The 27,799-nt window shown below is 39.3% G+C and overlaps 2 protein-coding genes and 1 long non-coding RNA gene across 8 annotated transcripts in view; 2 read left to right on the top strand and 1 right to left on the bottom strand.

Annotated features, from left to right (window-relative positions):
- Positions 1 to 980: 980 nt before the first annotated feature.
- Positions 981 to 17,064, top strand: vwa2 (von Willebrand factor A domain containing 2). 2 transcript variants are annotated; one of them, XM_015054553.1, is made up of 14 exons: positions 981 to 1,163; positions 6,489 to 6,550; positions 8,378 to 8,452; positions 9,216 to 9,349; positions 9,440 to 9,549; positions 10,128 to 10,325; positions 10,920 to 11,053; positions 11,193 to 11,322; positions 12,767 to 12,822; positions 12,905 to 13,012; positions 13,547 to 14,128; positions 15,066 to 15,617; positions 15,980 to 16,102; positions 16,746 to 17,064. In XM_015054553.1, exons 2-14 carry the CDS (start codon positions 6,499 to 6,501, stop codon positions 16,874 to 16,876), a joined length of 2,385 nt encoding a protein of 794 aa, XP_014910039.1. In that variant the 5' UTR covers positions 981 to 1,163; positions 6,489 to 6,498; the 3' UTR covers positions 16,877 to 17,064. The 2 variants fall into 2 exon arrangements, with proteins under 2 accessions (XP_014910039.1, XP_014910040.1); XM_015054554.1 differs by lacking the exons at positions 10,920 to 11,053; positions 11,193 to 11,322.
- Positions 17,065 to 17,778: 714 nt separating this feature from the next.
- afap1l2 (actin filament associated protein 1-like 2) overlaps positions 17,779 to 27,799 on the bottom strand; it is a 65,907-nt gene continuing 55,886 nt past the window's right edge. For all 5 annotated transcript variants that reach the window (XM_015054547.1, XM_015054548.1, XM_015054550.1 and 2 more), the window contains 13 exons: positions 25,983 to 26,162; positions 25,805 to 25,891; positions 25,587 to 25,671; positions 25,370 to 25,474; positions 23,836 to 24,047; positions 21,840 to 21,985; positions 21,643 to 21,754; positions 21,292 to 21,537; positions 20,511 to 20,769; positions 18,913 to 19,086; positions 18,649 to 18,836; positions 18,334 to 18,564; positions 17,779 to 18,239 (listed from right to left, as the gene is read on the bottom strand). In XM_015054547.1, coding sequence (XP_014910033.1) covers positions 18,213 to 18,239; positions 18,334 to 18,564; positions 18,649 to 18,836; positions 18,913 to 19,086; positions 20,511 to 20,769; positions 21,292 to 21,537; positions 21,643 to 21,754; positions 21,840 to 21,985; positions 23,836 to 24,047; positions 25,370 to 25,474; positions 25,587 to 25,671; positions 25,805 to 25,891; positions 25,983 to 26,162 — 2,052 coding nt within the window. In that variant the 3' untranslated portion in view covers positions 17,779 to 18,212. The remainder of the gene's footprint in view (positions 18,240 to 18,333; positions 18,565 to 18,648; positions 18,837 to 18,912; positions 19,087 to 20,510; positions 20,770 to 21,291; positions 21,538 to 21,642; positions 21,755 to 21,839; positions 21,986 to 23,835; positions 24,048 to 25,369; positions 25,475 to 25,586; positions 25,672 to 25,804; positions 25,892 to 25,982; positions 26,163 to 27,799) is intronic.
- Positions 21,931 to 27,799, top strand: part of LOC106961058 (uncharacterized) — a 16,650-nt gene continuing 10,781 nt past the window's right edge. The window contains exon 1 of the long non-coding RNA XR_001427703.1: positions 21,931 to 22,014. This is a non-coding gene — a long non-coding RNA (uncharacterized LOC106961058). The remainder of the gene's footprint in view (positions 22,015 to 27,799) is intronic.

The following is a 27,799-nucleotide window of genomic DNA, read 5'->3' as shown; positions in this document are numbered from 1 at the left end:
TTTTAAGCTGTATGTGCACCACAGAATAATGGCACAAAGAATTTTCTCTTTTCATGTCATTGTTTTTAGTTTTTTTTTTATTTTAATAAAAACAAAATTGCATTCAAGAGGGGAAATACACATATTAATAAAATGAAAGGCAGCAGAAAATACAAAAATCTTGCATATATGAATGTATTCTGTACAAAACCATGGCTTCACAAACATTTGTGCCCTTAAAATAACAGATTTGACTAGGATATGTTTTTGAGTCTTGTACATAAACAGTAAAGTGTTAAAGTCAACCAAATTATAGGATTTCAATATTTTCAACTGAAAATATTTTATGGATGACTAATGAATTATAATTTAAAACGTGATTTTGACACTGTTTTCTAGAATCTTTATATTGCGATGCATTTTATTTAACCATAACACCATGGCTAAAGATATGCAAGCTGTTGTAACAAGACAATTTGCAATAGGTCCAAATTAAGTTGTTGCAAAGTGTGCTGATGCTGGGACTATACCGTCATCATTTCAGTCAACACAAGACATAAAGAATAAGAAAATGTCACTTTGCAGCCTGCAGACTTTACCACTGTACTAGCAAAAACATGGAACAATTGCACAAGCTGAATAGAAGAAATAAAAAAAAGACTTGAACCAGATACGTTGAACCTCTTCTTAATGTCGCAGAATCTGTAAATCTAATCAAAAATCCCTGTCTTAATGTGTGCTAGTACCATTCAATCAGTCCCAGTGTTGTACCTCTTGTGATGTCATCAGCACAAAAACACTCAGTGCAGGGTTGGCCTATTATGCCTTTATAACCTTTGTACTTATGCTATAGAAATTCATACTTTTATGTCTAAATGTGTTTTTATGGTAAGATTAGATTTGCAAATGGAAAAAGTTACATCACTGGATATTAACTTTACAGAAAAAGCAACGCGCTGTGACGCTTTTACACATAATTAAAAAAACAAAACAAGGCAGGGAGTTGTGTTTCTTGGGTACGCCCCTTCCCCGGCTTTGCGCTGCGGGATGAGAGGAGACACGCAGGTACGCTGGAGGTGCTCATTAGCAGGAGGTGCAGTTGTTGCTCTTTGAAGCGAAAAAACCCAGTAGCAGCAACGGAGAGAGGAGTTCTGGAAGGCAAGGTGGATACGGCGCAGCGCAAGGTGAGGATACATTAGCCTGAAATGGAGTAAATTCTGTTTTGATCGCTTGGTAGTCGCGGATGGATTGTAGAGCGCATTCCTGGTATTTTAAAGTGATTGTTCTCAAACTGTGGTACACGTACCACTAGTGGTACATGGACTGCCCTTAGTGGAACTCAAGTATTGACGGTTGTGTAGTGGAAGACAGTGGTCACTGATGGCTATTTATGATGCATTCTTTAATTCTCCGGAGTACAAATTTGGATTTGGATATCAAAACAAACTTCAAAATCAGGTGTTTGGCTTGGTAGTTGGGCTAAATGCTGTTAGCAATGCAAGCTAACAAGGTAATTGTCTGATTTTGTTGTACACAGACACTGCAGCAGCAACATGTTCAGTAAAATAGGTTATTTTAAAAAATATTTAGTGAGATTAAAGTAAACAAAAAACCAAAGATTTATTGTTTTAATCCTCCAACTTCGCCTCTTGGAAGCATGGCCTCTATATATTTTTTAAGATTTATCACAAAAATATCAACTACATTCTTCAATCAGTCATGCAGTGACAATGAACACCTTTTTCTGTCTCTTCTCTTTGTCAACAACAAACTGAAAAACTTCTATTTCATCTTGCGCCATTTTAAAATGTCTACTAAGGTGAGACTTGAGATTTACTGAGGAGGTTCAAGTTTAACTGCTGCCATTTAAAATCAGGTGATTTTTTTCAGCTGTAAGTTTCCAATGGATGGTCTGCTTTAATTATACCAATAAATACAATTAAAAACCAAACAAGGTCAATTATAAACTGGGCTTCTGTGGAGGGAGGAGCTGATTTGAATTAGAAAGGCAAGATGGCTACTTTAAGAGGAAAATTTTAATTGTTAAGGTTTTCTGCCATGATACTGTGTCACTTTCCAACAAAATTGCTTGACAGGGGAAGGAGAAGCAACAATGTTGGAGATGTGCCTTTGCTCCAACACAGCTGAATTAGCAGCTGAATTACCTCCTTGTTATGTTGTAAAACTCTGCAGAGGCCTGATTATGAAATATTATGATACAGGAGCGGAGTTGGACATCAGCACAGAACTTGTGTAAGAATTGCATAGAAATGTAATTCCATTTCAATTTTGTCCACAAATAATTTTACCTTCACTTCCCTGCAAAGATAGTGACCTCTTGTTGACACAAGCTAAAAAAAAATTAAAAATTAGCAACATATCGAGTCAAGCGGCCTCTAGCCAATCAAATTAAGCCCCTTTGATCACGTGACACTAGTGCGCTGGGATTCACTGGCGGATTGCTGCCGCCATAATTTTTACTGCCGAATTCAAAACAATAATAAAATAATCATGCATAGAATAAAAACTAAACATTATAAGTTGAATGGGTAAAAAAGTTACAAAAATCAAGTTAGTTAGTTGATTGAGTTAACTAGTTGCTGTGGCTTGTCAGATCATAACCTGTTAACATTTTGGTGCTGACCCGTGACATATGACCCAATTATGACAGACCTGAACCTGCAAACCAGAAGGTAAAGCCATGAAAATCAACATCAAACACAGCACCCCGGGCAGGGAGGGGGCTCAAAATGCATATTTGTGTTTTAGTTCTTTAGTTTGACAGCTGGAGCGTAAAGATTGCACAAAATCTGTGTTTATCCAGCTAAAATAATTCAAATTCCTTAAGTTAATTTCCAGGCAATTTTATATTATTTTGTGAATTAATTAAAACAGAATAGTCTTCCCGTTTCTAGTGTTCTTAAGCAAAGTTGCACAATGTTTTTCTTCAACAGCTCAACTCAACCAATTGAATCTGCTTTGGATTTTATGTGATTTTTCTGCAACCCTAGATTGGAAAATTGTGATCTAACTTTAACGATTTCTACACAGACAACTTTTTCATTTAAACATTTTACATGAATCTAAGTTCGATGTGAAGTTTTATATATTTTTTAACCCTTTGTGAGTTTTCCCCTTGCACACTGATCCCTCTCTGTGTGTGGTTTCCACCTTGCTTTTGCAACACATTCCACGGCGTCGGTCTACATTATTATGCCGTGAATTAGAGCTGCACCTTTTAATCAGACAGATGTTGCGCTAAACAGAAGAATTTCCACGCTCGTCTTTGTTGTTTTAAATGTGGTTATTTCCGCTGAGTCATCCTACAATAATTTAAACCGTTAGGATGTTTCCCAAAGTAACGCGCGCCACAAATACAGGTTAGTTCTCTGGATTGTCTATGAAGTCGGTTCAAGAAGTAGCACTTCTTTCTAATTACAGTGTATAGTGTGGAGGCACTTTCCGACTCCAGAGTCGTTTAAAAACATCCTCATGGCCCCGCACAAAAGTATTTATACCCTGTGTTGCATCCTGAGTCATTGATATATTTTCTTGTGATTTTATGTGATAGACAAGCACACGTGTGTGTAATTTTTAACTGGAAGAAATCTAATACCTCTAACATTAACCAGGGAAACCAAAATCTTAGTATTTTTGGTGTAGTTACTACTGCAAATATCTTAGCACACTTGAAATGAGTGACATTTTTCAGCAAGATATAGGAGCTTATATTAAGTAAATAATTTCTTAATATTGATAAAATAGTTTCAGATTCACTGGTATTTTTTTATTTTTTTAACTTATAACATGGGAAATGTCTTGTCATAAGAAGTAATCTGCCAGAACAACTAGTAATTTTTAAAAACAATTATTAGGGAATTATTTACTTAAAAGCAGCGTATATATCTTGCTGAAAAGTTATTTGTAAGTTAGTTTTGTCTTATTTCAAGTGTACTAGAAGTAGACCAAAAATACATGGTAAGATTTTGTGTTTTTGCAGCTCAATTCCCTCTTGAAATTACCGTATTAGTACTTACTAGTGTTTATTAGCATACTGTGCAATGTTGGAAGGTCAGATGAGAGAGTCAAATCCCCACTGTGAAACACGGTGGTGGCAGCATCATGCATTACGATCATAACTCCATTTTTTTTGTTTATCTTTCAGATAAAATCCAAATCTTTAATAACTATGTGGTTGTAACCTAACTTAAAATGTGTATCCATAGTGGTTACTATTACAGTAGCATTTGATTTGTTTAGAGTCTTTTTTGTTTCCCTAAAGCTTTTGACAATCTGATAAAATGTTTAAAAAATAGCTGGAAATCACTCATGTCTTTGACCTGTTTACTCTGAAAAGCATTTCAGTTATCTTGTGACGTTCACAGACAAAACAACACTAGAAAAAGTAACCGGCTGTGCTTAGAAAGCAGAATTAAAAGTATAAACAGCAAAATTTTTCCCTCTTAACAAAGGTTAAGCAAAAAAGTTGTTAACTGAGCTCACAACTCGACCTCATAACTCCATCTGTCAGCTCTGTTTACTTTTTGGCCGTTGTTGGCCACACACTAGAGTTTGAGGAGCTGCAGATAACGTCCGATTAACTCCGGCTGCTGATAAATTTGGGCCATAATATCCTGGCTGCCACTCAGCTGAACACACAGAGGTAGGCAAAGAGGACAGACGTGCCAGGGAGGCCCTGTGTGTGTTTCTGAGACAGAGATAGAATTGTGTGCAGGACGGAACGTCGCTTTAAGAGGAGACTCGGTGTCTCTGATAGAGATCTGCAGAGTGGACGTGGCGACGGCTAGCCGAGAAGACCAGAGACGATAAGCATCATCACAGGACATGGACGCACTGTGGAACACGCTCTGCTACGACCTGATGACAAGAAACTTCATTTTTCTCCACTAGGGAAGCAGTTTAAGACATGCATGCTTGCAGTGGGAGGCAGATAGGCGTGCCAACGTAGAAGGAATATGAACACACACACACGGTACACACACCTGTCTTAGAAGTTGGCAGCCTCTTCACAAGCATTCCTCTGAGTCCCTCTGCCATCCATCAGTTCACCAAATTAACCTATTCAGCTCTATTTCAAAGTTCTCCTGAATGTAATATGTTCATGTTATATTTTTATTAGATATGATCCATCAAGTTTTTAATAGTGCAAACCCATCGTAGTAAATAAAATACAAAAATCTATTGTGAGTTGGAATAGTTGTACAATTTTTCCACTTTAAAAACTTTAATGTGTTTTATTGGAATTAAAAGTGAAAGTCCAACAAGTAGTAGTGGGAGACAAATGCAAACAATAAACTAAAACAGTGGTGTTAAATACAGACTTTTTTTGTACGTCTTTGCCAGTTATGAATATGTTCAGAGTGAATTTTTGGCTCATTCTTCTAACTCAGATTCAGTCAGATTGGACGGAGAAAATCTTTTCACGTGTAAAAGGTGTGGTGATGCAGACCCTGTTACTCAGATACCCCCAAATATAATCCAGTGCCACCAACTATATTTAGAAGTCACATAATTAGGAAATATATCACAACATCGCCTGCGACAGACTGGCGACCTGTCCAGGATGTACCCCGCCTCTCGCCCGGAACGTTAGCTGGAGATAGGCACCGGCACCCCTCCCGACCCCACTGAGGGACAAGGGTGTTCAGAAAATGGATGGATGGATGGATCACAACATCGCAGTAAACAATATCAATTTGTGAAGAACTGAATTTTTTGAGTGCCAAAAATAAAAATGCTTTAGAAGATAAGAGGGTAAAGTCATCGAGTAGTTTATGGCTTAAAAAAGATCTTCAATAAAAGTCATATTACTTATTCTTAGTAACATATTGTGCCGATATAGTAAAATGTATTTATAGTAAACGGTAGTAAAACTGTATTTTTATTAAGTAGTATTAGTTGTGCACTTTGTAACATTTGATTACTGACTCCTAGGAGATAAATACAAATGCATTTCACTTTTTTCCACATTTTTATTTAAAAAGAAAAATAAATCTTGCATTTTCAATGCACATTTGTGACCTACGTTTTTTCTGTCTAGAAAACAAATAAATACACTTAATGTACCACAATGTGGGAAAAGGTCAAGGATACTTCTGCAAGGCGCTGTTACCCCAACTCACCAATTAAATGTCTGTTTCACACACATTCCTCAGAACTCCTTCCCCCAAGCTTATCAGATTCAACGTTCTTCCTGCTTTACGGCCTAGTCAAAACAATTTCATGTGCTTAATCTTGTTTTTTTAGGGGGCGGAAGGTTGTAAGAAGTCCGCTTTGCGTGCTGAAATTGTTTTTTTCACACATGAAGGGAGATGAAATGATTTGGTCTATTTTACTTGTGGATTTCGTTTAAAAAGTCATGCTAGTAGTACTGTAATGGTTTCGGGAAGAACAAAAACATGTATTTTTATAAATGTTTATTTTTCTGAGCTTTTTATTATGTATTTTCTTGCTGATGTCTAAGCGTGTTTTCTTGTTTGTGACTGCAGGTGTCCCAACATGCACCGTGACATGATCACTGTCCTTCTGTTCATTTTCCTGCTCCTTCAAGGTTGGTTAATGGATTATATTGTTTTACATGTTATTATTGTCTGGTTGGTATCATAATGGAGGAATGTGTATTTGGCCCAAATAGTGGAATTTCTTCTTCTGCATGCTATCTTGCGCTAATAAGTAATAAATGTTTGATTTCGGATGTTTTTCATCAAATCATAAAAGAAGTGCATATGTACAAACCCAATTTACTCTGATACCACTAGATAAAATCTAGTACAACAATACCCTTCCTGATTAAGTGTCCCAATTAGTAAACAGAATCATGTTGGAGCATAGTAAAGAACAAACAGCACCATGAAGACCAAGGAAAAAACAAAGTAGGTCAGGAATAAAGTTTTATGCTGAGATAGGTTATGCAACAAAATCATTAAAGACCGCATCACATTTCACATGATTTCCTGCACTTTTATTGTTTTTCGAGAAAAAACAGTCAGTTTTCTTTGCTGTTAGCTCCTGTGCTACCTTTACCTTCCCTCAACTGAGCAACATTTTTGATATCAAGATGTGCAAAGAAGTTATAGAAGTGACAAAGCAACATTTTGCCTCATCTTCGCAGCTCCTTTTCAATCAGAAGTATTGGTATTTGCCTGAGGGAAAAGGAGGGATTTAGAGGTAAATATAATCTTGAAGTTGTTTTCAAAAATGACAGCTTTAGCAGCAGGCATAGAATTTATGATGGGTCATTTGAAGACTTTGAACTTTTCAAAACCAGACCCTCTTCTGTGAGTCTCCTGCTAACATATTGCAGAAATAATTCAGAACTAGAAAATTAGATGTTGGAAGAAGGTTTTTTTTTTTTTTTTTTTTTTTAAAAAGGTAAAACTGTAGAGCAAAAAGTTCCCAGACTTGCGTGGAATTAATGTGAAATCCACTGCAATTATTTCTGCAGACATTACAGACACAAGAGGGCCGACGGTGAACAGACAAGCTTTTTGTTCTGAGCTCTGAGGCCTCACTGACCGTGAAAAAGCTGCCCACCTCGGCCCCTGAGCTTTCACTTTGAATGATGTTGGAATCGGGGTCAGGGTGGTGAAGAGGTCGGAGCTGCTGCTGGTTTGCAGGTGGTGCTTCCCTGTAATGGTCGCTGGCTCTTTTAGTCACCTGAACTGATGGTTTATGGCATTTTAAAAAAACTAATGTCATGGACACTGTAGTCAGACATTATTATTGTCATCATGACTGTTATGTAATGCGTTTTCTTTCCTTTTACCACTAGCTGCTAGCTCAGCAACACTCCTTTTTATTAGGTCCTTGCTTTTCCCGCTGTTGGATCTTTGTCTTTGTTCATTGTTCTGGCGGTTGGGCTTTTCTCCAAGTCGTCCCTGATATTCAGAGTGTTTTTTTCTAGACTTCCTGTGTTTTCAGCCACGCTTTGGTTTCTGTTTGATTGTTTTGAGTTTGATTAGTTTTTCACCTGCATACCCTTAAGAAACACAATTATATGGCAGTTTATGGGAAAACATCATTTAGGTCTGTCGTAAAAGAATATGTTAGTAATCGAGTACAGAATATTTTTACAATTATCCGAGGAATCGGATCTTTCTCTCTCTGCCTCTCTTTGCCATTCCTACCATTCGCTCCAAAACCGTGACGACGCGATTCCGATGCCGCAAAACCAACCATCGCACCACAAAATTCAACAATCCTTATTTATACCTCAACAAATTTGACACAAAAACTCCAACATAGTGTTTTTGTGTCACCATTTTGGGAAAACAGTGGTTCAGACACAAACGTATAATATGAGTTTTAATTCTATATTACATGTTCAAAAGAAAATTTAGATTTTTAGCCTTATCTTTATGTCCCATGTCCCTCCCAGTCACACAGGCGGCCTCTGTGCAGGAGATCCAGACCAGCCATGAGAACATAGCAAAAATCAACTCAGCAGCAGAAAGTGAGTATTTAATGCTGTAAAAATATAAAAATATGTGGTGAATGTAAAACTTTCAAATGTAGAAAACAGAAAGTGGAGGTTGAGCAGAATGGCATCCAATTAAAAAGCCATTTATAGAGAAGTTGGAAAGTTTTGAACATGCAAGAACAAAACCAAAACCGCATCTCAAATTCAAAAGTAAGCAACTAGTTAAAAAATACAGAAAGAGGCATTCAAGTTTAGATGAGAGACAAAAACAGGGCAAGCAATTTCTCCCTCTGCCCCATTGTTCAGGTGAAGGTGTAAATCTTTGCCTCATGATACTTTTAAACCCAATCTTGACACTTTCATCTGTCGTCAAATAAGAATAATTCATTCAGTTTTCCTGGCTTTTGTGCTACTATTTGTTTTATTTAATTAAATAAGCTGATTTGGGTCAATAAAAACATAATTTTTTTAAGAAAATAAAAATAAGTGTATCTACAAAATCTACTGGAAAATACGTTTTGTGAATTAAACTTAGCACAGCATTGAAAGCTCTGATCATACCAAGATTAGCTCTATTTATATAATCAAAACTACGGAAACGTGAAAATTGACTCAAAAGTGGATTTAGTGAGAGAAAATGTCCCAGTGACCTCGATGTTAAAGACTCTCTTTACCGTCAGCAGCACAATAACTGCAGCGTTTCGGCTTACTGGACCGTGAAACAACACAAATGTGTGAGGAAGTTGATTTAATGGAGGAATGTCTACATGGAAACTATTTTTGTGTTCATGGGAAGTGATGCAGTGCTCAGCAGTCTTAGACGTCCTCTTCCTCATGGATGGCTCCTACAGCATCGGGAAGGGCACCTTTGAGAGGGCCAAGCATTACGCAGTCAAGCTTTGTGAAGCCCTGAACGTTGCTTCGGATAAGGTTTGTTTTCCATCCAAACTTTGTTTTCGTCCTCATGCTCTACATCAAAATCGATCAACATCCCTTTTTTTCCCCTCTGGATCGGTGCAGGTGCGAGTCGGTTTGATTCAGTTTGGCTCCGTTCCTCGCCTTGAGTTTTCTTTGGACTCGTTCCCCACCAAGCAGGAGCTGAAGAAGCACCTGAAGAAGATTTCATACAGGTGTGTGAAAACTTCTGGTTTGCCTCCGTTCCTTCCCTAGAAGCAAAGATAGCAGCTGAGTTGGAGGAAGTAAGAGTCCTCACTCTGTTCTTTTTTTGTGTCGCCAGCAAGCAGCCACACATTCATTTGGCATTTTTCAATTACAAAAGTCTTTTTTGTCAAGAAAATCTATGTTCTGGTATCTGAACCTCATGGTTCCTGATGACGCATATTTACATGCTGATGTGACTTTTTGTTCACTGAAGGCGGCAGCACGTTGGAGTAGCTCTGTGCTTTTATTGAAATTTTGTTCTTTTTTTTCCCAAACATTCATTCCTGCTTTTTGGAAGAAAATTGATTTTTTGGACACCTGTTTGTTTTGGGTTCTGTGTGGTCGGACTGATTTTTGGCAAAATTCTTTATATTTTTGCTATACGTAACCATGGCAACATTGTGGTTTACAACAGGGAGCAGCTACTCCACATGGGAAAACCTGAATTTATTTAATTTCCCTTCCGGGATTATATATATATATATAAAATATTTTTTATTTTTTAATTTAAACGTGAATAATTCTGTTTAAACCGTTCTCTTCTCAGAGGAGGCAGCACCCAGACGGGCCTGGCTCTGAAATACGTCCTGAAGAAAGGTTTTCCGGGCGGCCGTAATTCCTCCAGCGTCCCGCGCGTCGCCATCCTCCTGTCCGACGGCCGGTCTCAGGGCAGCGTGGTCCAGGCCGCTGCGCAGCTGAAACAGACGGGCGTGGTTTTGTTTGCGGTCGGTTTGCGGTACCCAAAGTAAGGATTAATTATTAATTTCAGTCATTTTTTTTAACCTTTACTCACACACAAGTAACACAAGTAAAAAAGAAAAACACACTATGCTGAAAAGAAAAACGTAATAAAAAAAGGAAAAAACAAGATAAAACTAAAACGGAAATAATATTTATATTTCTGTCCAAGAAAAGACCAGAAAGTGTAAGTCAGAAAAAAGTGTAGAATCTTTTCTGTGTATTTTTCTACATTTTTATGAGTTTGACTGTAAAAAAAACTCATAAAAGAAAACATAATCAAACCTTCATTTTTACTCACTTAAATAGTGAAAAACAAAGATTTAACTCCTCACAACACACCTGAACAACTGTGCTTTTCGCTTCTAGATTTTTAAACAAACCTTTCTCTCTTAACTAAAAGTTTTCCTTTAATTTTAAACCACTTTTATATACACCTAGGAAAGAGTTTACTGTAAGCTTTGCACATGATCATAAAGTTTTGTGGTGTAAAAAATATCCGACTATGAAAAATCTGCGAAACAGTAATCACGTCTTTCAAGGACATGCGGTAATTTGCGATGAAGTTTCAAAACCAGCTAACACTCGGTTTGTTTCACAGATGGGAAGAATTACACTCTCTGGCCAGCGAGCCAGTGGAAAGTCATGTCTTCTTGGCCGATCATTTCCACGATGCCGTTAACGGCGTGTCCACTACGCTGAGCGCGCTCTCTTTCTGCAGCGCTACACCGGCAGGTGGGAGTCGATTCCGATTATACATCACTACAGACCTTTTCCTTCATTTGGTTGGGTTTGATCCGTCGTTGCGTTTCCTCCCTTTCATCAACCGATCCTCGGCGTTTCGCCTTTCGTCGTGTCCCGTCTTGTCCTGCAGGCTGTCAGGCCGAGTCCTTCCCCTGTGAGAGGAAGACGCTGGAGACGGTGAAAGAGCTGCAGGGGAATTTCATGTGCTGGAAAGGCTCCAAGGGATATTCCCCGTACACGTCTCTCTGCCCGTTCTACAGGCAAGAATGAAAAACTTTTCACTCAAATAAAAATAATTTTAAAACTCTTCACAGTTTGATTTTGTTGTTGAAAACTGTAATTATAGGCTTGAAAACTATTTCTGGTTATTCCTTAAAATTTCAAGAAAAGTAATCCGCAATTGTGTGTTAAAACGAAAAGGATAAATTATTTAATGTCGTGATCTGTGTTTCTGTGTGTTTATTTTTGAGTTCTTCTGTGTTCAGTCCTGTTTTCCCTGTGTAGTCCTGTTCCCTGAGTCTCTGTCCTCCCTGTTGATTGCTCCCCAGGTGTGTCGTATCCCCCTGATTACCCTGTGTGTATTTAGCCCCACCTGTTGTCTGTGTTCGTTGTCAGATCCTCGTCATTTGTAACTGTTTCCCTGTGCCGTCGTGTCCCACCCTCGTCTAAGTCTGTTTTCCTGTGGACTCTGAATCATTAAATTCATCATTTTCACCTTCATCCTGGCTGCCTGCGTCTCATCTCACCTCACCAAACCCCGAACCATGACATTTAAACAGTTTTACAAATAAAAATCTTGGAAGCATGACTTGTGCTTCTATTCAGCCTTCATTGTTATGGTACTATTTAATCAAATCCACTATAACTAATTGCTTTTGAAGCGTAAGGTTAAGTTCACAGCAGGATTTTCTCACACCATCCTCTTCAAGAATCTGCTTTGGGAAAACAGTGTCTTTAGTCAGAGGCTTCTTCAAATTCACTGCAACACAGACTGCTACAAGAGATCTTTACTGCCATTACCATCTACAATAACTCTGAAGAATTTGAGTTAATATGAGTTTCAACATTTAATCCCCATCTGGGATCAATAAATTGTTTTGGAATTGAACTACCTATTTTTTGGACTATAGAGCGCACCTCACTATAAGCTTACTTTTTTTAAAAACTGGAAACGTACGTATATAAGCCGCTGGTATCTCCGCCACTCTCGCTGTGTCCACAAGGACACGGCAGAGGGCTGCGTCCTTAATAAATCTGCTATTAAGGACGCAGCCCTGCATCTTCAACGCTGAATCATGGACTCCTTACGCCGAGCTTACATGCAGCGGCTATTAACTTAAAACGGCATCATATGAACTTCTTCGGGGGTTTGAAAACATTTCTCCACCGTGCCTGCTGCTAGCATGTGCTTGTTCTAAAAGAAAATTAGCATTTTCTTCTTTGATTTCCAATTTTGACTTCCAATGATTCACTTCCTGCTGAAGCGCCCCCTGGTGGTTGAAGAAAAAAACAACAGAAATGCCGCACTGGGTTATAAGCTGCATGGTTCAAAGCTTTGGGAAAAAGTAGCTTATGGTCTGAAAAATACGGTAATTCAAAAGTCAACGTTTTTTTTTTTTCTTCCAGTGGCCCTATCCTTCTTCTGTAGAAACGTTCGGCTTTGTTAATTGACTAAACTGTGAACCACCATCATATGTTTTGCAGGTACAGTAAAGTTTACAAGAGACACCAGACCGTCTGCCATAGGACCGTTTGTTCAGGTGAACTTATCCTCTCCTTCCTTTGCCTCCTGCTGCTGTTTACCCTCCTCGATGGTGCTGACCTTCTCCTCATCATCACTAGATCCCTGCGACTCTCAGCCCTGTCTCAACGGGGGAACCTGTGTATCACAAAGTCTAGAGCGCTACCAGTGTGTGTGTCCACCGGGGTATGGATCAGACCCACACTGTGGTCAGTAAAATACTGAGCTCTGAGTCTTTTGTTATCAAACTAATTTAACCATAAATTCTTAGAGGTGGGTAATTGTATCACTATGTCAACGTATTTTTACCGAAGTGAAAGTAAAAAGTAGCCAATATTTTGTAAAAATATTTAGAAATTAAACAATCTAATGGGCCAAAATATAAAGTTAAATGGAAATATTTGTATTCTAAGGATGAAAATGACAATAATTTATGTATCAGAAAATAAAATCAGACAAAATTATATTTTCCAAATCAGTTTCTTTCAATAAAAAAAAAAAACAAAACAAACAAAAAAAACTTTTAAAACTTTAACAAAAACTGCAGGTGTGTGTCTGGTGAATTTTTGGTTAAAACATGTTTGTTTTTCATTCAGTGGGTAGAAAATCCAGAAATTTTACTCAACTAAGAGTAGCGATACGTCATAATTAAATTACTCAAGTAAAAGTAAAAAGAGCAGCCTCGTAAAAAAGTTACTCAAATAAAAGTAACTAGTTACTTCTGACCTCTGATGCTTCCCCAGCTCCTGCTTTGTCCTTGGACTGCTCCATTGATTTGATTTTCCTGCTGGAGGGCTCTGCGACGCTCACTTTAGAGGGCTTCCTCCGTCTCAAATCCTTCCTGAAGCGCTTCCTGCAGACCGTCATCAGCTCCGACAGCCCCAGTAAAGTCGGCCTGGCCGTGTTCGGTGGGGAGGCCAGAGTGGAAGCCCAGGTTGGGAGATTTAAAGGAAACACCAGGAATCTCCTGAAGGCTGTGGATGCTCTGCAACCACCTGGCGGTTTGACCCTGACGGGCCAGGCGCTCCGACATGTGACCCGTCACGGCTTCGTGAGCGAACCGGTGTTCGCCGACGTCTCGGATGACCTCCCCCGCGTGGTGGTGCTGCTCGCCGCCACACCTGCTGCTGATGACGTGGTGGAGGCCTCAAAATATGCGCGAGACAGAGAGATCTTCTTGATAGGGGTCGGACCGGAAAGACTGAAGGCGGAGCTGAATAACATCACGGGAAATCCTCAGAGAACTGTAACGTACTCGTCACCGGACAGGCTCATCGGGAAGATACCGGAGCTGAAGGCCAAGATCTGCAGCGTGGACATGCAAGGTAAACGCTGCCCAGATAGGATCCGTGTCACTAACTCGGATATTTCACACGCCTGGTAAAGATGTGCAAAAAGCCTAAACAAGTTATTTTTTTGGAAAACGTAGAAACTTAACTTTTATTTATTAAAAATATGTTTTTTGCTTATTTCTTTAAAACTCTCATCATGTCATGACAGTTTGGTATGAAACAGATGATCTGTGGAAAAAAAAATTGTCCCTCTGCCTTCTCCCAGTGCTAACTACAGAAATACATGACTTGGTCAGAAACCACTAATCAGAGCCTGGAGGAGTCTCAGCAGCATTGTCAATCAAGCTTCGGTACGCGCTGCTCACACCCTCAACCTTGCTCTCTGCGGTGCTTCAGGTTATTCCTGACATCACAGCATGCCACAAATGCTAAGCTAGTTAATGGTAAGTTATTTCTCTGCCATTAGGAGATTTAGGAGCATCTACATGAGCATGATTGGCAGCTTTAACACCTTCCTCCTGGCTCTGATTGGTTGTATCTAACTGGGAGCGGTGAGGAGGTGGAGGAGCTTGATTTTTTTTTTTTCAGATTTTCTGTACAACATTTTGCCGTTAAACTGTGTTAAATATGCAAAAAAAATAAAATTTTTATAAGATGCATGATGCAGCTTTAAGTCCAGATATTAAACTGTTATTAAACTCAAGCATTTCACAGCAACCTCCAAATTGTTTCATATGTTTCACTGCTGGCAAACGTATGAAAATATATATTTTTAATGTAGTAGCACTGAAAATGCGGCTGCATTTATTTAATGTTTAATCTATTAAATCCACTTTAACTGATTCCAACTTGCAAACGGTTTTGTACTTGAGTCTCTCTTTAGTTTTCCATTTCTACCTACCTAAACTTTGTAAGTAGAAGGTTTATGCATTCATGTTTATATTAAATACTCTCCATCTTTTGTTTCCAGGATGTCTAGGTCAGGCGGTAGACCTGGTGTTCGCCCTGGATGCCTCCGTTGGAGTCGGCCGCGAGAACTTTGCCACGCTGCAGGACTTTGTGCGAAGCATCTCCGTCCAGTTTGACGTAAACCGTGACGTGGCTCAGGTCGCCCTGGTGGCCTACAACCGCAGAGCCACCACTGTTTTTGGCCTCGACGTGCACGAGTCCGGCTCTGCCATCCTCAAGGCCGTGGGTGAAGCCAGCTACATGGGCGGCGGGGTGTCGACCGGCGCGGCGTTGCTCCACATCTACTCCAAAGTCCTGACCGTAGCCAACGGCGCCAGGCCGGGCGTCAACAAGGCTGTGGTGGTGTTGACTGACGGCTCGGGCGGGGACGATGCCGTCGTCCCGGCTCAGAAGATAAGAGACAGCGGAGTTTCGGTTTTTGTGGTTGGCATTGGAGACATGCAGAGAGACAAAGTGTTGATGATCGCCGGTTCAGAGGAGTACATGATTTCTGCACCAAGTTATGAGGATCTCAAGTACTTTGAGGACGTGCTGGTTCAGATGGTGTGCTCAGGTAAAAATACTGAAAACCATTTGTTCACCTTAAGCTGCTAAAACAGACATGATCTAATCACTTTTATTGAATTTTGCATGATTAATTCTTGTAGCTATAAAGCCTCATGTAGCTCTATGGTCCCTCCACTGTGGCTCTAACAAAACCAAAACGGAAAACGGAAATGTTTTTGATTACGGACGCAATAAGAAATGGTCAATTTAGCAGTTTTTCTGCAAGTTCTTATGCAAAGTATATATGTATACAATATCTACAATAGGCTTTGAAACCATACTTATTTATCTTTATTTTCCACCCAAAACTGCCAAGTTACTTGCTTTTCTGATCTGCTTGCATGAAAATAGTTGTTTTGTTTTTGTCAGAGGTGAGGAAACCCGTGAACCTGTGCAAGCCAAACCCGTGTATGCATGACGGCATCTGCGTCCTCTCAGGAGCCAGTTTCAGGTGTCAGTGCCACGGCTATGAAGGGCCACACTGCGAAAGACGTAAGTGCTGCTAACACTGCAAAAAAAAACAAAAAAACAATAAAAAACTAAATCTTACCAAGTATTTTTGATATAATTTCTAATGCAAATATTTCAGTACACTTGAAGTAAGACAAAACTAACAAGTAAGGAGCTTGTTTTTGGTTAGTAATCTGTTTAAATTTATTAAAAAAGTAGTAGTTCCACTGCCAAATCATTTCACTTAAACATGGAAAAAAATCGGTGAAATGATCTTATAGTGGAACTAGTACTTTTTTAAAATCAGCATTGAGGAATTATTGACTTAAATGTAGCTACTGAAAAGTTACTTGTTGGTTGGGTCTTATTCAAGTGTACTACTTGCACTAGAAACTAGGCAAAAAATATCTGGAAAGATTTTGTGTTTTTGCAGTGAATGAACTCCTTAATTATTTCTCAAATTCTTCAACATTTTTCATTATACTTATTAGACGATATATATATATATATAGGAGTGAGTAGAGTTTTGAAGTGGTGGCGTCACGTGTAAAAGGTCAATAACTCGTCTGGAAATGGAAAATACTTCAAATTCCCGACTCCTCTAGATTACATTTGTGTTTAAGCTAAAACTTTTGGCCATGACTGCAGACATCAAGACCTGCTCTGCGCTTTTCTTTCTTTTCAGGAAGCGGTAAAAACTCATCCAGAGGGGATGTTCCAAAGCCTGCTGGTCTGAAGAAGAAGAGCAGACAGAGGAAGAGCCACCAGGAACTCCTGCGTCGTTATAAACTTCACCGCCGGAGACACACTGCCTGACGCAACACACAAAAAAATCACACAAACACTTCAAAATCAGGGGTGTTTTTAGAGGACAGCAAAACCTGATGTTTATTTTTTTAGTATTTAATGTTGGACTTTTTGTAAAGTTTTTTTTTATGTCTTTATATACTGACTGAATAATAATTGTGCTGGCTGTTTAAAAATATAAACTGTTAATAACATCATCTGTGTCCTGATTTTGTTCCCAATTCCTAACCCCAAACTTCACCTCAGCTCAGGCAGTCATGACGGACCGTCATCCCAACTTTACGCAACATAATTATGGCTGGATAAATATAAATAACCACTTCTTTTATGACTGTTAAACATATAAATATGGTTGGCTTTCTGGCACAGACCTGACTTATAATGACGGTCCACAAAATGTCAGCAGGGTTCAGGTCACAGTAAAATGTGATGCACGAGTTTGTAACCCTCATTTCTGTCTGTTTTACCCAACAATTAGTTTAGTAATTGATTATTCTGACAGTCGAACAAAAAAATTAACATTATACAAAGTTTTATTTAACCGCTTATGCCTTTTTTATACAATACTAGAAGATGCAACTAGACAAATAATTTAAGTAAATTTTTTACAAAGAAGATAAACATTTTATTGTCTGAAATGTGGCATTTCTTCAGTGAATTTGACCCAGGTGAAGCTAAAACTATGCCACTTGACGATCTTTGGCTAAAACATATTTAAAGACAACGGTGTTTTCCTCTAAAATGGAAAACGTATATATGCTTTGCAAAGTTTAAATATTGATGTTTTACAGCAAATGAGAGAACATTATTTAAAAAAACAAAGAGCTTTTGAAAAAATAAAATGAAACAAACTGAGACAAACTGTGTAGTTTTTGTCAAACAAGATTGAAAACATTAAAAACAAGCAGTATGGGTTTTTTTCATGACATTTTTTTTATTTGAATAAAAAGTGCAGTTTTAGCTAGCAATACAAGCCAAAAGGCTGAATAAATGGTGTACATCTATTTACATCTTGGCTACCACCATACATGAGCCAAGCTACAATCTAAATTTTACACAATAGACAATTTAGTAAAGGGATTTTTTTTTTTCTCTATTTAAAAAATTTAGTGGTTTTAAAATGTGCTGCATTCTCGTTTCTGCAACGCCAGCCTTAATGGAGTCACTTAAATGCGCTCCTTTGAAAACAAATGAGAAAAGTAATGTTATTAAGGGAATCCAGTGGCGTTCAAGAAGATTTCGGCTTGTGCTTCGGTCTCCTGGCCTATTTAAAGTCTTGGGAAGAAATGCGGGGGTTTTTACTCCACATGGTTGTAATATCTGTGCAGATTCAACAAGTTTCCACCTAAGTGGTGGATTTTTTCTCCCATTCCTATAAAAAGAAAAAGCAACAGCAGCTTTAACACAAAAATAGTGACTTAATAATTAAAGCTGTAGCCTCAGCATCTGTTGCAGTCCAGCCTCACCTTGGCTTTCTGCAGGACGTTTCCTTTTGTGGCGATGATGGAAGTGGGCCTGTTTTTAAGAGCCGAGGCAGAGTTTACAGGGCAGTCTGCACTCGCGCTGTTGTTGGAGGGCTGGGAAGGTGCTGGGGAAGATGACGAAGGCGATGATGATGATGATGGTAACAGTGAAGCTGCTTGTGTTGATATTGATAACGATGACGTCTGTGGATGAGGCAGAGTTGCAGCTTTAGTCTAAAAGACAAAAACGACGGAGAAAGTGTTGAGTTCATGCACCAAACTGATGAGCTCTGGGTGTTTGGAGCGGGCGAAGCTCACCGCCGGGGAGTCCTGGAGGCTGCTGTCCAGCGTGGTTCCCAGTGTGAAAGGCCCCGATTCCACCTTCTTCAGACTTTCCTTCACTTCTACCAGGCGGAGCTCCACCTCCACCCTGCGGCGCTCCGCCTCCCGACACGCCTCCTCCTTCTGCTTCAGACAGGCCTCCAGCTGAGCTTGCTGCTTAGGATCTGAACACACCAAACGGCTGGCTGTCAAACGGAAAACCTCACAACAGAGACGAGTGACAAAAGCACTGAGCTGTACCCTGGCAAGCGCTCAGCTCCTCCTTTGTTTCCCTCTTCTCCTTCTTCAGGTTGGCCAGGCTGCTCCTCACCTCCTCCCTCTCCTTCTCCAGCCGATCGCGCTCGTCTATGTAGCGCAGCAGGTCCGCCTCGGTGCGGTTCTTGCCCAGTTTGACCTCAACGGCACTGGAACTCCCTGAGAATAAAACGTCGGTATTTGTTGGCAATATCACAGCTAAAAAGAAAAGAGAATCCTTGTAGTTGGTGGACATTTTTCAAGCTGCTTTCGGGATTTGTTTGGCAGGTGGATCATTCCAAGTGGTTTTCAAACAGGTTTTACTCTATGTGGTCACAAAAACAAATTTTCTGGACGATAGATTTTTCCAGAAGTTATTGTGATAATCGATAATATTGTTGTTTTGAGACCATTTTAAGTAATATGATGGTAAGAGCATAATGATAATGCAAGAACACATTCTAAACGATTAGTAAACTTTAAATTCTAATGAACTGGAAGACATTTTAAATATCCAAAATCAGTAAATAAAACAACAAATGAAAAGAGTTTTGAAGTCTCGGTTAACAAAATCATTCTTCAAAACAATGGCGAGTTGAGACCAAAGCACCAAACTGAAGACTTTTATCATCCAGATAGACAATAAATCATGCCAATGGAAATGATTGAGTTTCTTATAATTTATCATGCTATTAATTGACTTATTGATTATTATGACAGGCCTAGTCATAATAACGCATTTTCCCCGCACATTGATAAAATTACCTCTACAACAAAAAAGTACATTTTTATTCATTTATTAATTTCGAACAGATAGAAAGTAAAAAAAAAAATTAAAACAAACTATCATGTCTAATTGACATGCAACTTTACATTATCTGTCTGAAAAGGAGCAGGAAGAAGATCTTATGATTTCCTGCCCCTCTCATACTCATTAACTTACAAACATTTAAATATCCAAACACCAGATAAACTTGAATTATTTCCACATTGTATGACACTTAAATAACTCTTCTGTACATTCTTAAATGTACAATTATTTATACATTTTTAATATAATTTTTGCACTTCATGTAGTATTCAAATAGATTTTCTTGTATTATGTACAACGGCTGTAAATCTGTTTTGGACGTATTGCCCCAAACGTCCAAACAATATGCCAAATGTGGTACAATGAGAGAATTATACAAACTAAACAAATAGCAACACTTTTGGCTAGTTTTCATTTTACCTGGCAGTTCATTAAAACCTTTACTTTTTAAATATTTTCCTAAATAAGGTTGGAAAGGGAGGGATTGGGCAAAATCTGCAGATCTTGAATAATGCCAGAAATATTCTTTGCATTTTGCACTTTCCAGTCATTTTTATGTTGAATATAGTGAAAAACTGCACATTATGAATCAGCTTTTAGTTCTATTTTAAAACAAAAGAATAAAAAAAAACTCTGAAAAGTAATGACTGAAGGGGTTCGGATTGTAACGCCTGAAGCTGTAATGGGTGAGTCTTTCCACCAGATGGCGCCGTTCCACATCACTCAGGAACACAAGGCGACCATTTCCACCTCAGTACCGCCTCTAAATCTAGATGTCGTTGTTGGACCTTACCTATGGTGTAAGCCTTTGGCCGTGCTGGTTGTGGGCTGTGAGGGAACCCAGCTGGACTCTTCTGTGCTCCAGGCAAACTGAAGGCTTGTGGGACGCCCAGGCTGCTCCTCTTTGACGTCTCCTGGCTTTGAGTCTTGACAGGCTGAGGTTGTGAGGGACTCCGCGATCGCTGCTGTTCTGCTTTGCTGGGGGAAGACGCTGAATTTGGCCCATTTAACACAGGGCTGGACTCTGGCTCGGTGCGGTTCGTTGAAGTGACCTGGAGATTAAAGGCATGGATTGATTTAATCTAAGTGTACAGAAAGAAGCTCATAAAAAAGCTGAAGCATGGGATAACTCTCCATTGATTTTCCGATAAAACTTATCCAGGTATTTATACTACAATCCCACCTTAAGGCCTGAAAGTCTTCATTTCTTTGCTTTGCATCTTTTTTACTTTCACAATAAAAAAATAAAAATCTTCAACATATAAAGCTCTGAATGCCGTGTTAAAGATTTAATTTATTTAACATTTTTCCTCAATGGTAGACTTTGTACTGGTTATTTCTAGAAACTAGCTCTAGCTAGCTCCCTGCACAATCATTTTTACTCCTTTCTACTTTAAACTTTCCAAACTGGAGTATCAGTATGCCAGGATAAAGATTTTCTTTTCTTCTTCTCACCTGAAAAGCTTTCAGACCTTGTTTTTGTGGATTTTATGTGTACTCCCAATTCACATCTATTGTTTGGGATGTTTAGACTTTCGCCGGATGAGGGCTGGGACAAATCTTAGATTATCTACCTCTTTAACTTGGCAAGAGGAATCCTTCTGGCCCTCTCCAGGGATTGGACAAACTCTAGGAGTTTCCTTGAGAGGCGGAGAAGCTTTGGCTCCGCAGGCCGTGTGGAGGAAGGAGCGCATCGGGACCAGATCCAGGTAAATTCTGTTGTTGCTGTCTTGCTCTGTGGCATTGTCTGGCTGTGTTGCATTGTGATCCTGGGGATTGTTTTTTTCCTCACAGCTCGGCTGGGTATCCTCCTCAGCATCCTGCGCGATATGGGAGTAGGATGTTAGTGATGGAAAGCAGCCGGATGATTGTTGTCAAAGTGAAACCGAAAATAACGCAACCCATCGGAGATTATTCGAGCCTACCTCGGGATCAGCTATTGATGCCACGTCATCGTAAATCTCATCCGAGTTTTGAGGAATAGAAGGGAGGGCGTCTATGTACGTATTTGACTCTGAATATCTCCTTTGCATCAAGCTGGAGAGAAACACAGGCAAACAGAAGTCTCAGCCAGATGTTCCATGGCAGTGGAGAGCTGCGACTCCTCGGGTGAATAACTTACTGGAAGGAAGTCTTTGCGGCGGTGACGATGGTGCAGACCCTTTCGGAGTCAACGTAGTCGTACGTCAGGTCCTCCGGGTCCGTTTTGGTTCCCGTCTGTGACAGTAGGAGGCCCAACCAGTGACCCATATCTGCTGAAGTTTTCGCCTGGGAGAAGAACGGGAGGAGGGAAGAAGGTATGTGCGCTCAATGCAAAACAAGCACTTGCAACACATCCTGGGTCTAAAGCCACATGGTTACATGCCATCCATCGCTTTGGATTAATCAAACGATTGCTACAACAGTATTTAAGATGTGAACAGTTTGCTACTCACAACATGTTGCAATACTATTCACACCCCTCGAGTTTTTCAAGTTTTGTAACATTACAGCTTCAAACTTCAATGTAACTTGTCGAATTTTATTATGTGGCAAACCAACACAAAGTTGAGCACAAATAAAAATGCAAAAAATTTGCATCTGCTTTCATTCGTGCCCCTACAATGTGATAACACTAAATAAAATTAAGAAATTCTTGAATAAATCCAGTTAATCTGCATGTTTTTCAATGAACATCGGTGAACAAAAAGGACTGTGGCAACGATGTGGAGAAATCTAAAGCAGGGTTTTGTCCTCAGCAATATTTCAACATTGATGTGGCGTCTCTGAAGGAGATGCAGACATCCACAGCTCACGTGGCAGAATCGATCAAGAAGACGCCTACAGGTTGTGCACTCCACCGAACTGGACTCAATTGGCAAGAAGAAAGCCATTTTTGAAAGAAAACTGTATGATTTATCATTTAAAGTTTGCCCCACGCCAATGCAGAGGACTCGGCGCTCTGTCAGAATATAGCAAAACTGAACATTTTTTTGTTTTTAGCAAGGAAATATGCAGCAGAAAACCAACACTGCACATCATCCTGAACACACTATATCCACGATGAAATGCGGAGGTGGCAGCATTGTGGTTTCTTCAGCAAGTTTTAAATGAATTAAACTAAATACATGGAAATCTAGGATAAAAACTTGTTAAAAAAAAGACTTAAAATTAAGGCAGAGGTTCAACTTCCAACAGGATGACCCTAAACATACAGATTCAGACAGAGCAACATGAGGACAATCTACATCAAAGCACAAACCTATTTGAAAATCACTGAGGTTCAGCCATTTTACCAAGAAGAATAGGTAAATGTAGTCTCTAATCGCAGTGAACTGTGGCTCTCAGATTTATAGTAGGCTGAACTGAACTGCATGTCATACTTTTAAAAGCTTCCTTACATTTTGGTAGACATCATAAAATCTCCCCAAATAGGTTGAAGTTTTCATGCTTTAATAATGCTGTAGCAGATTTCGACCAGACACATATAAACAACCGTTTAACCTTTAGTGATCCTTGTGCATGAACTATATGAGACCATAAGTATAAAACCCCTCTGAGTCTCTACATACAGTTTCTCTGAACCAATGATTAGTTTGGAAAAATAAAAAAGGAGGAGGCCTCAGGACTAAATAATAAATTCCTAAGCCTATGACAAAATACACACTGCAGCTGGGTGGTACTGAAGGACTAATGAAAGAGGGTGTAGCTTTAGTCTCCGAAATCCCAGCACAACCACACCCTTCACATCCATCCATCCATACACACACACACACACACACACACCAGCACACACACACACGGGACCACCCTTGTGTGAATGCATATCTCATATACCCCAAGTCAGATGCAGGCAGAATGTGTATTTTTAAAATAAGTCGGTGTTAGGGATTGTTTTAGACTTTGCTTGTTTGTCAGATCAGCATTAAATCAGCCAGCTCTTATGAGAAAATGAGCCATGGACAGGAAACGTACCACATCCGATCAGGTGTCAGGATCTATTTACAATAACGTTTGCTAAATCAGCATATGCAGCGAAATACCGCTGTGCTGTGGTCAGGTTAAAAGTAACAGAAAGTGTGCAAAGTCTTAAGCGTTTATTTAATCTCCTGTTTGAGAGAAATGCAGCGTTTATCTACCTCTAATGTCGCAATCTGTGTGCCGTCCAAGTCGATTCTGAAAGAGTAGAGGTGCTCGGGGATGGGGTCGGGCAAAACGCTGCAGCCCTCCAGGGTCACCGCTGGCTGGCTCACTTTGTTCTTCCCCTTGTCTTGGTAAAACCACAGCTGTCCGTTTTTTATGAGACACCAGCAGGTCCGCCACTGGCTGTTCACCAGAACGTTCAGGTAACCTTTAAAAAAAGAAACGAAACCTTCATCAGGAGGCATCTGTTTAGAGCTGAAAATATTAAAAGCTCAGGAAATGACTGTCACTGTGGAGGAAAGCAGCTGAAACATTGTCCATTTACATTTTATGACGTTCAAGCAAACCACTAAATTCGTGAAACAGGTACACAATTTCTTATGTTTTGCATTTAACCAGAATCACAGTTTATGATGTTACAAGTAGAATAATCAAGGAGTCATATCAAAACTTGTTAGCATTAGCCTAGCATTGTGGCCCCGAACATCTTGCCCCTGCTGCCGACCTTTTCATGAAGACTGTGGATGATTTATTTTTAGAAGAAAAAATGTTAAAACAATGTTGCTTTTATGTTACATGAGAACTGAGAACAATATTCAATAGTGATTAACAAACATGCCGCTTGCAGGTAGCCAAAATCCACAAATATTTGAGACTTCCTCTAAAAACACTTCTAATTGCATATTCTAATAGTTCAAACTCTAAATATACCTCAATATGCTTAAATTCAAATGCCTTATTAGCAAAGAACATCCCTAAGATACATTTTCTTCACTGTCTTGGTTTATATAAGCAGCAGTTTTGTCAATGGCTACGTTTACGCCGCTGGCTGAAGTGACGCAATTCCAATTTCTCTTCCCGTAATGCGACAGTCTGAACAACTCAGGTCGGATATTTTTCGAATATCCACTTGGATATTCGATACGTATCTGATATTTTCAAATGTGACCCAAGTCCGAACGGCCAGGTCGCATTCATCCAACGTAACGTCATTGATACTCGACAAACGTCACCATTCTGCGTCCTGAAACGCGGCAAGCGGGAAGAAAAACAACAATCATGGCGGACTATAATGAGGATTAAGTTGTTAATATGCTGGATCCGGTCAGACAACAACTTTAAAATCATAAAATATGCTCCACTGTTTGCATCCATGTTAACTTCCGCAAACACTGAGCACGCTCTCTACGTGACGTTAGTGCGCCCTCTACTGCGCATGCGGGACACTTTCAGGTCCTTTGCAGTTCACACTGGAGATCACATACAAGTCTTATATTTGGAAGTATGAACAATCACGCCAAAAAATAAAAATAAAAAATACGATTTGACAAAAAAATTGGAATTGGCTCATTTCAGGGTGTAGTGTGAAAGCAGCCTATTTGTAATTTTGCAAAAAAAAGTACTGCTTATAAAAAACATCAGTTGAGCATAAAGCAGAATACTTTTGTCAGTAAAACACCAATGCAGTCATCAAATTGGAATGACTTTAGGAGGCATGAATGGAACAGAGTGAAGTAGATCTGTGGTTACCTGAGGTGTCGACGCTTTTCTCGGGGCTCTCCAGCGAAGATGGTTTTTTCTTCCCAATGTTCATCAGATTGCTGAACATTAAACCTGGGCCATATTTTTTCTTCACTATAGCGACAAAGAGGGGGAAAAAAAGGTATTTTTTTTATGTGAAAATACAAGAAATGGCTTCCTGAACCAATGTTGGATGTGTTTGACTACCAAAATAAAATCCACTCACCATCTTTGTTTTCTGTGGTGTCTGTGTGGCTGTCTGTGCTGCTGCCACTCTCTGAAGCCAGCGAGTGTCTCTCATTCAGATCTCCCTGTGTGTTTGTATGAACAATTTATTAATTTCAAAAGCGAATTTTTCAAAAAATAAATGATTTTTGATCCCACTGGTTTATCTAGAACTCCAGAGGTCTAGTACATATAAAGAAAATATTAGAACAAGCATACCTTAGTGCAAATAAGCCGTGGGGAGTCTGATGCAGAATGTTGAGGATCACAGTTTTCAGCTGGCTTGGGACTTATCTCCTGAATAACCTAACATGGAAAACACATCCATGTGTTTTTTCCCACACTTTAACCTTAAAATAATTGAAATTATTGCAGAGAAACACAGAAAATTGATCACCTTAAGCCACTGCTCAGTTTGTTCTTTGCTCTGCAGGCCTAACACAATGGCCTCGCCTCCTACTGGGATGATCTTCAGCTTGTGCTCTTTTTTCTTTGGCTGTTTTTCTTTGTATATCACACTGCAGCCCAACAGGCTAACGTCCAGCAGTGGTGTCTGGTCCTTGGAGCTTTTGTAGCACTAAGAAAAATAAAGAAACCAGGGTGACTTCATCTCTACGGTGCGTGCTGACAGCATGTTCTCCAGTTTTACAGCGTAGCAGTAATTTATTGAGGTTTGTGGGCATTTGTCTGCACTCAACTTTCTCAAGGATCTTTCATTACGTTTCAGTCACGTTGTGGGTTTGGACTTTGAGAAAAACACTGCAGCACACGGTACAACTGTCAGTTATTGATATCCAAATCGTTTGTCAGCTGGGCTGACATTTGGTTAAAACACCTGGAGTTCACAGTAAACACCAACAGGAAATCTGTCAAGGTTTGTAGCTGCAAAAAAAAAAAATCCTCATCCATTCACCGTTGTGCTTTACAATTAGCATGTGGTCTTTGATGCCGCATGCAGCTTGGTTTTCACCAAACATGATGTGCACTGTGGTCAAGCAGCCCTGCTTTGGTCTCGTCTGTCCTGAAGGTGTTATCCAAAAGGTCCTGTGGTTTTTATTTTGTTGAGAAAACTTTGGTGAACCTAAGCCCTCAAATTTGTTCTTTTTAAAAAGAAAATACTTTCTCTTTTCAAGAACTCGACATAGGGCTGTAACGATTCCTCGAATGATTCGAGGAAACGAATCGAAGCTTTGTTAAATTACGTTTTATTATTTAGCGCACCGTGTTGCGGCCGGGTCATTATTTGCGTTGCGCAGCGCTCTCACTTCCGCATACGAATTGTTGACAAAAGCTAAGCGTTAGCAGCATAAAGTAAAATTTTAAAGTTTGGTCTGGGAGAATTTTATTGATTTATAATAATGTCTGGTTTTTTTAAATTGTTTTTGGGGGACCAATAAGCATCCTTAAAAAGACTGGCGTGCTGCCTGGAGTACGGCAACCTGGTGGTCGGTTCAGAATGGCACACCGGAAAAATAAATTTACCACCATCCCGGTTGCAACAAATGGGTGGTGAAGCGTATCGTGGCGGTACGTAGCTGGTGAAGGTGAGAGTTCATTTATTAAACTGACTGAAAAGGAATACATAAACTAAACGCTGGAGTATAGACATTTTTTCTAAGCATATTTGTGATTTGTGAGCACAAATCACAAATATGTGATTTCTTTTTCTGAATTCTTTTTCCATTCAGAAAAAGAAGCTCTGAATGGAAAACTAAAACTTTTAAAATGATATTCGCAGATTCTTGCGGCTGCTGACCTGCTTGCCTCTAAGAATAAATAGACATTTAGATTATTTCTAACACATTCATGTCCCTCAAACTCTTTTTTTGTTAAATTGAATATATTTTAATATTTTTGTATAACTTTTCTTCAGGTTCACTTAGAAAGTGAGCTATTATTGCAACAGGTTAATTTTCTAAACTACAAAAAAGCAACTGTTAGGGATGCTCAAATATGAAAAATTGGACTGAAATTGATTTCTGATAGTTACCCCGGTATTATGCCAGATTTACCAATATTTCATTTTAGAATTTTTTTTTATCCGATTACTCGATTAATCGTAAGAATAATCGATAGATTACTCAATTACTAAAATATTTGTTTACAACAGCCCTAATTACAAGAAACCGTTCATCTGCCATCATTGGTAGCTATGCTAACTAAACTGAGCATTCACAGTTTGAATCTGCACAGTTCTGTGCTATGCTAGCAGCA

This window comes from Poecilia latipinna, unplaced genomic scaffold, assembly GCF_001443285.1.
Source record: "Poecilia latipinna isolate Pla-1442-1.1 unplaced genomic scaffold, P_latipinna-1.0 Scaffold1259, whole genome shotgun sequence".
NCBI lineage: Eukaryota > Metazoa > Chordata > Actinopteri > Cyprinodontiformes > Poeciliidae > Poecilia > Poecilia latipinna.
The sequence above is the reverse complement of the archived record's forward strand: the minus strand, read 5'-3'. Positions and strand labels throughout refer to the sequence as shown.

Coding starts and splice junctions, on each gene's coding strand:
- vwa2 (XM_015054553.1), top strand. CDS start 6,499: ATGCACCGTGACATGATCACTGTCCTTCTGTTCATTTTCCTGCTCCTT. Junction 9,350..9,439: donor TGAACGTTGCTTCGGATAAG/GTTTGTTTTCCA, acceptor GGATCGGTGCAG/GTGCGAGTCGGTTTGATTCA. Junction 14,129..15,065: donor CTGCAGCGTGGACATGCAAG/GTAAACGCTGCC, acceptor TTTTGTTTCCAG/GATGTCTAGGTCAGGCGGTA.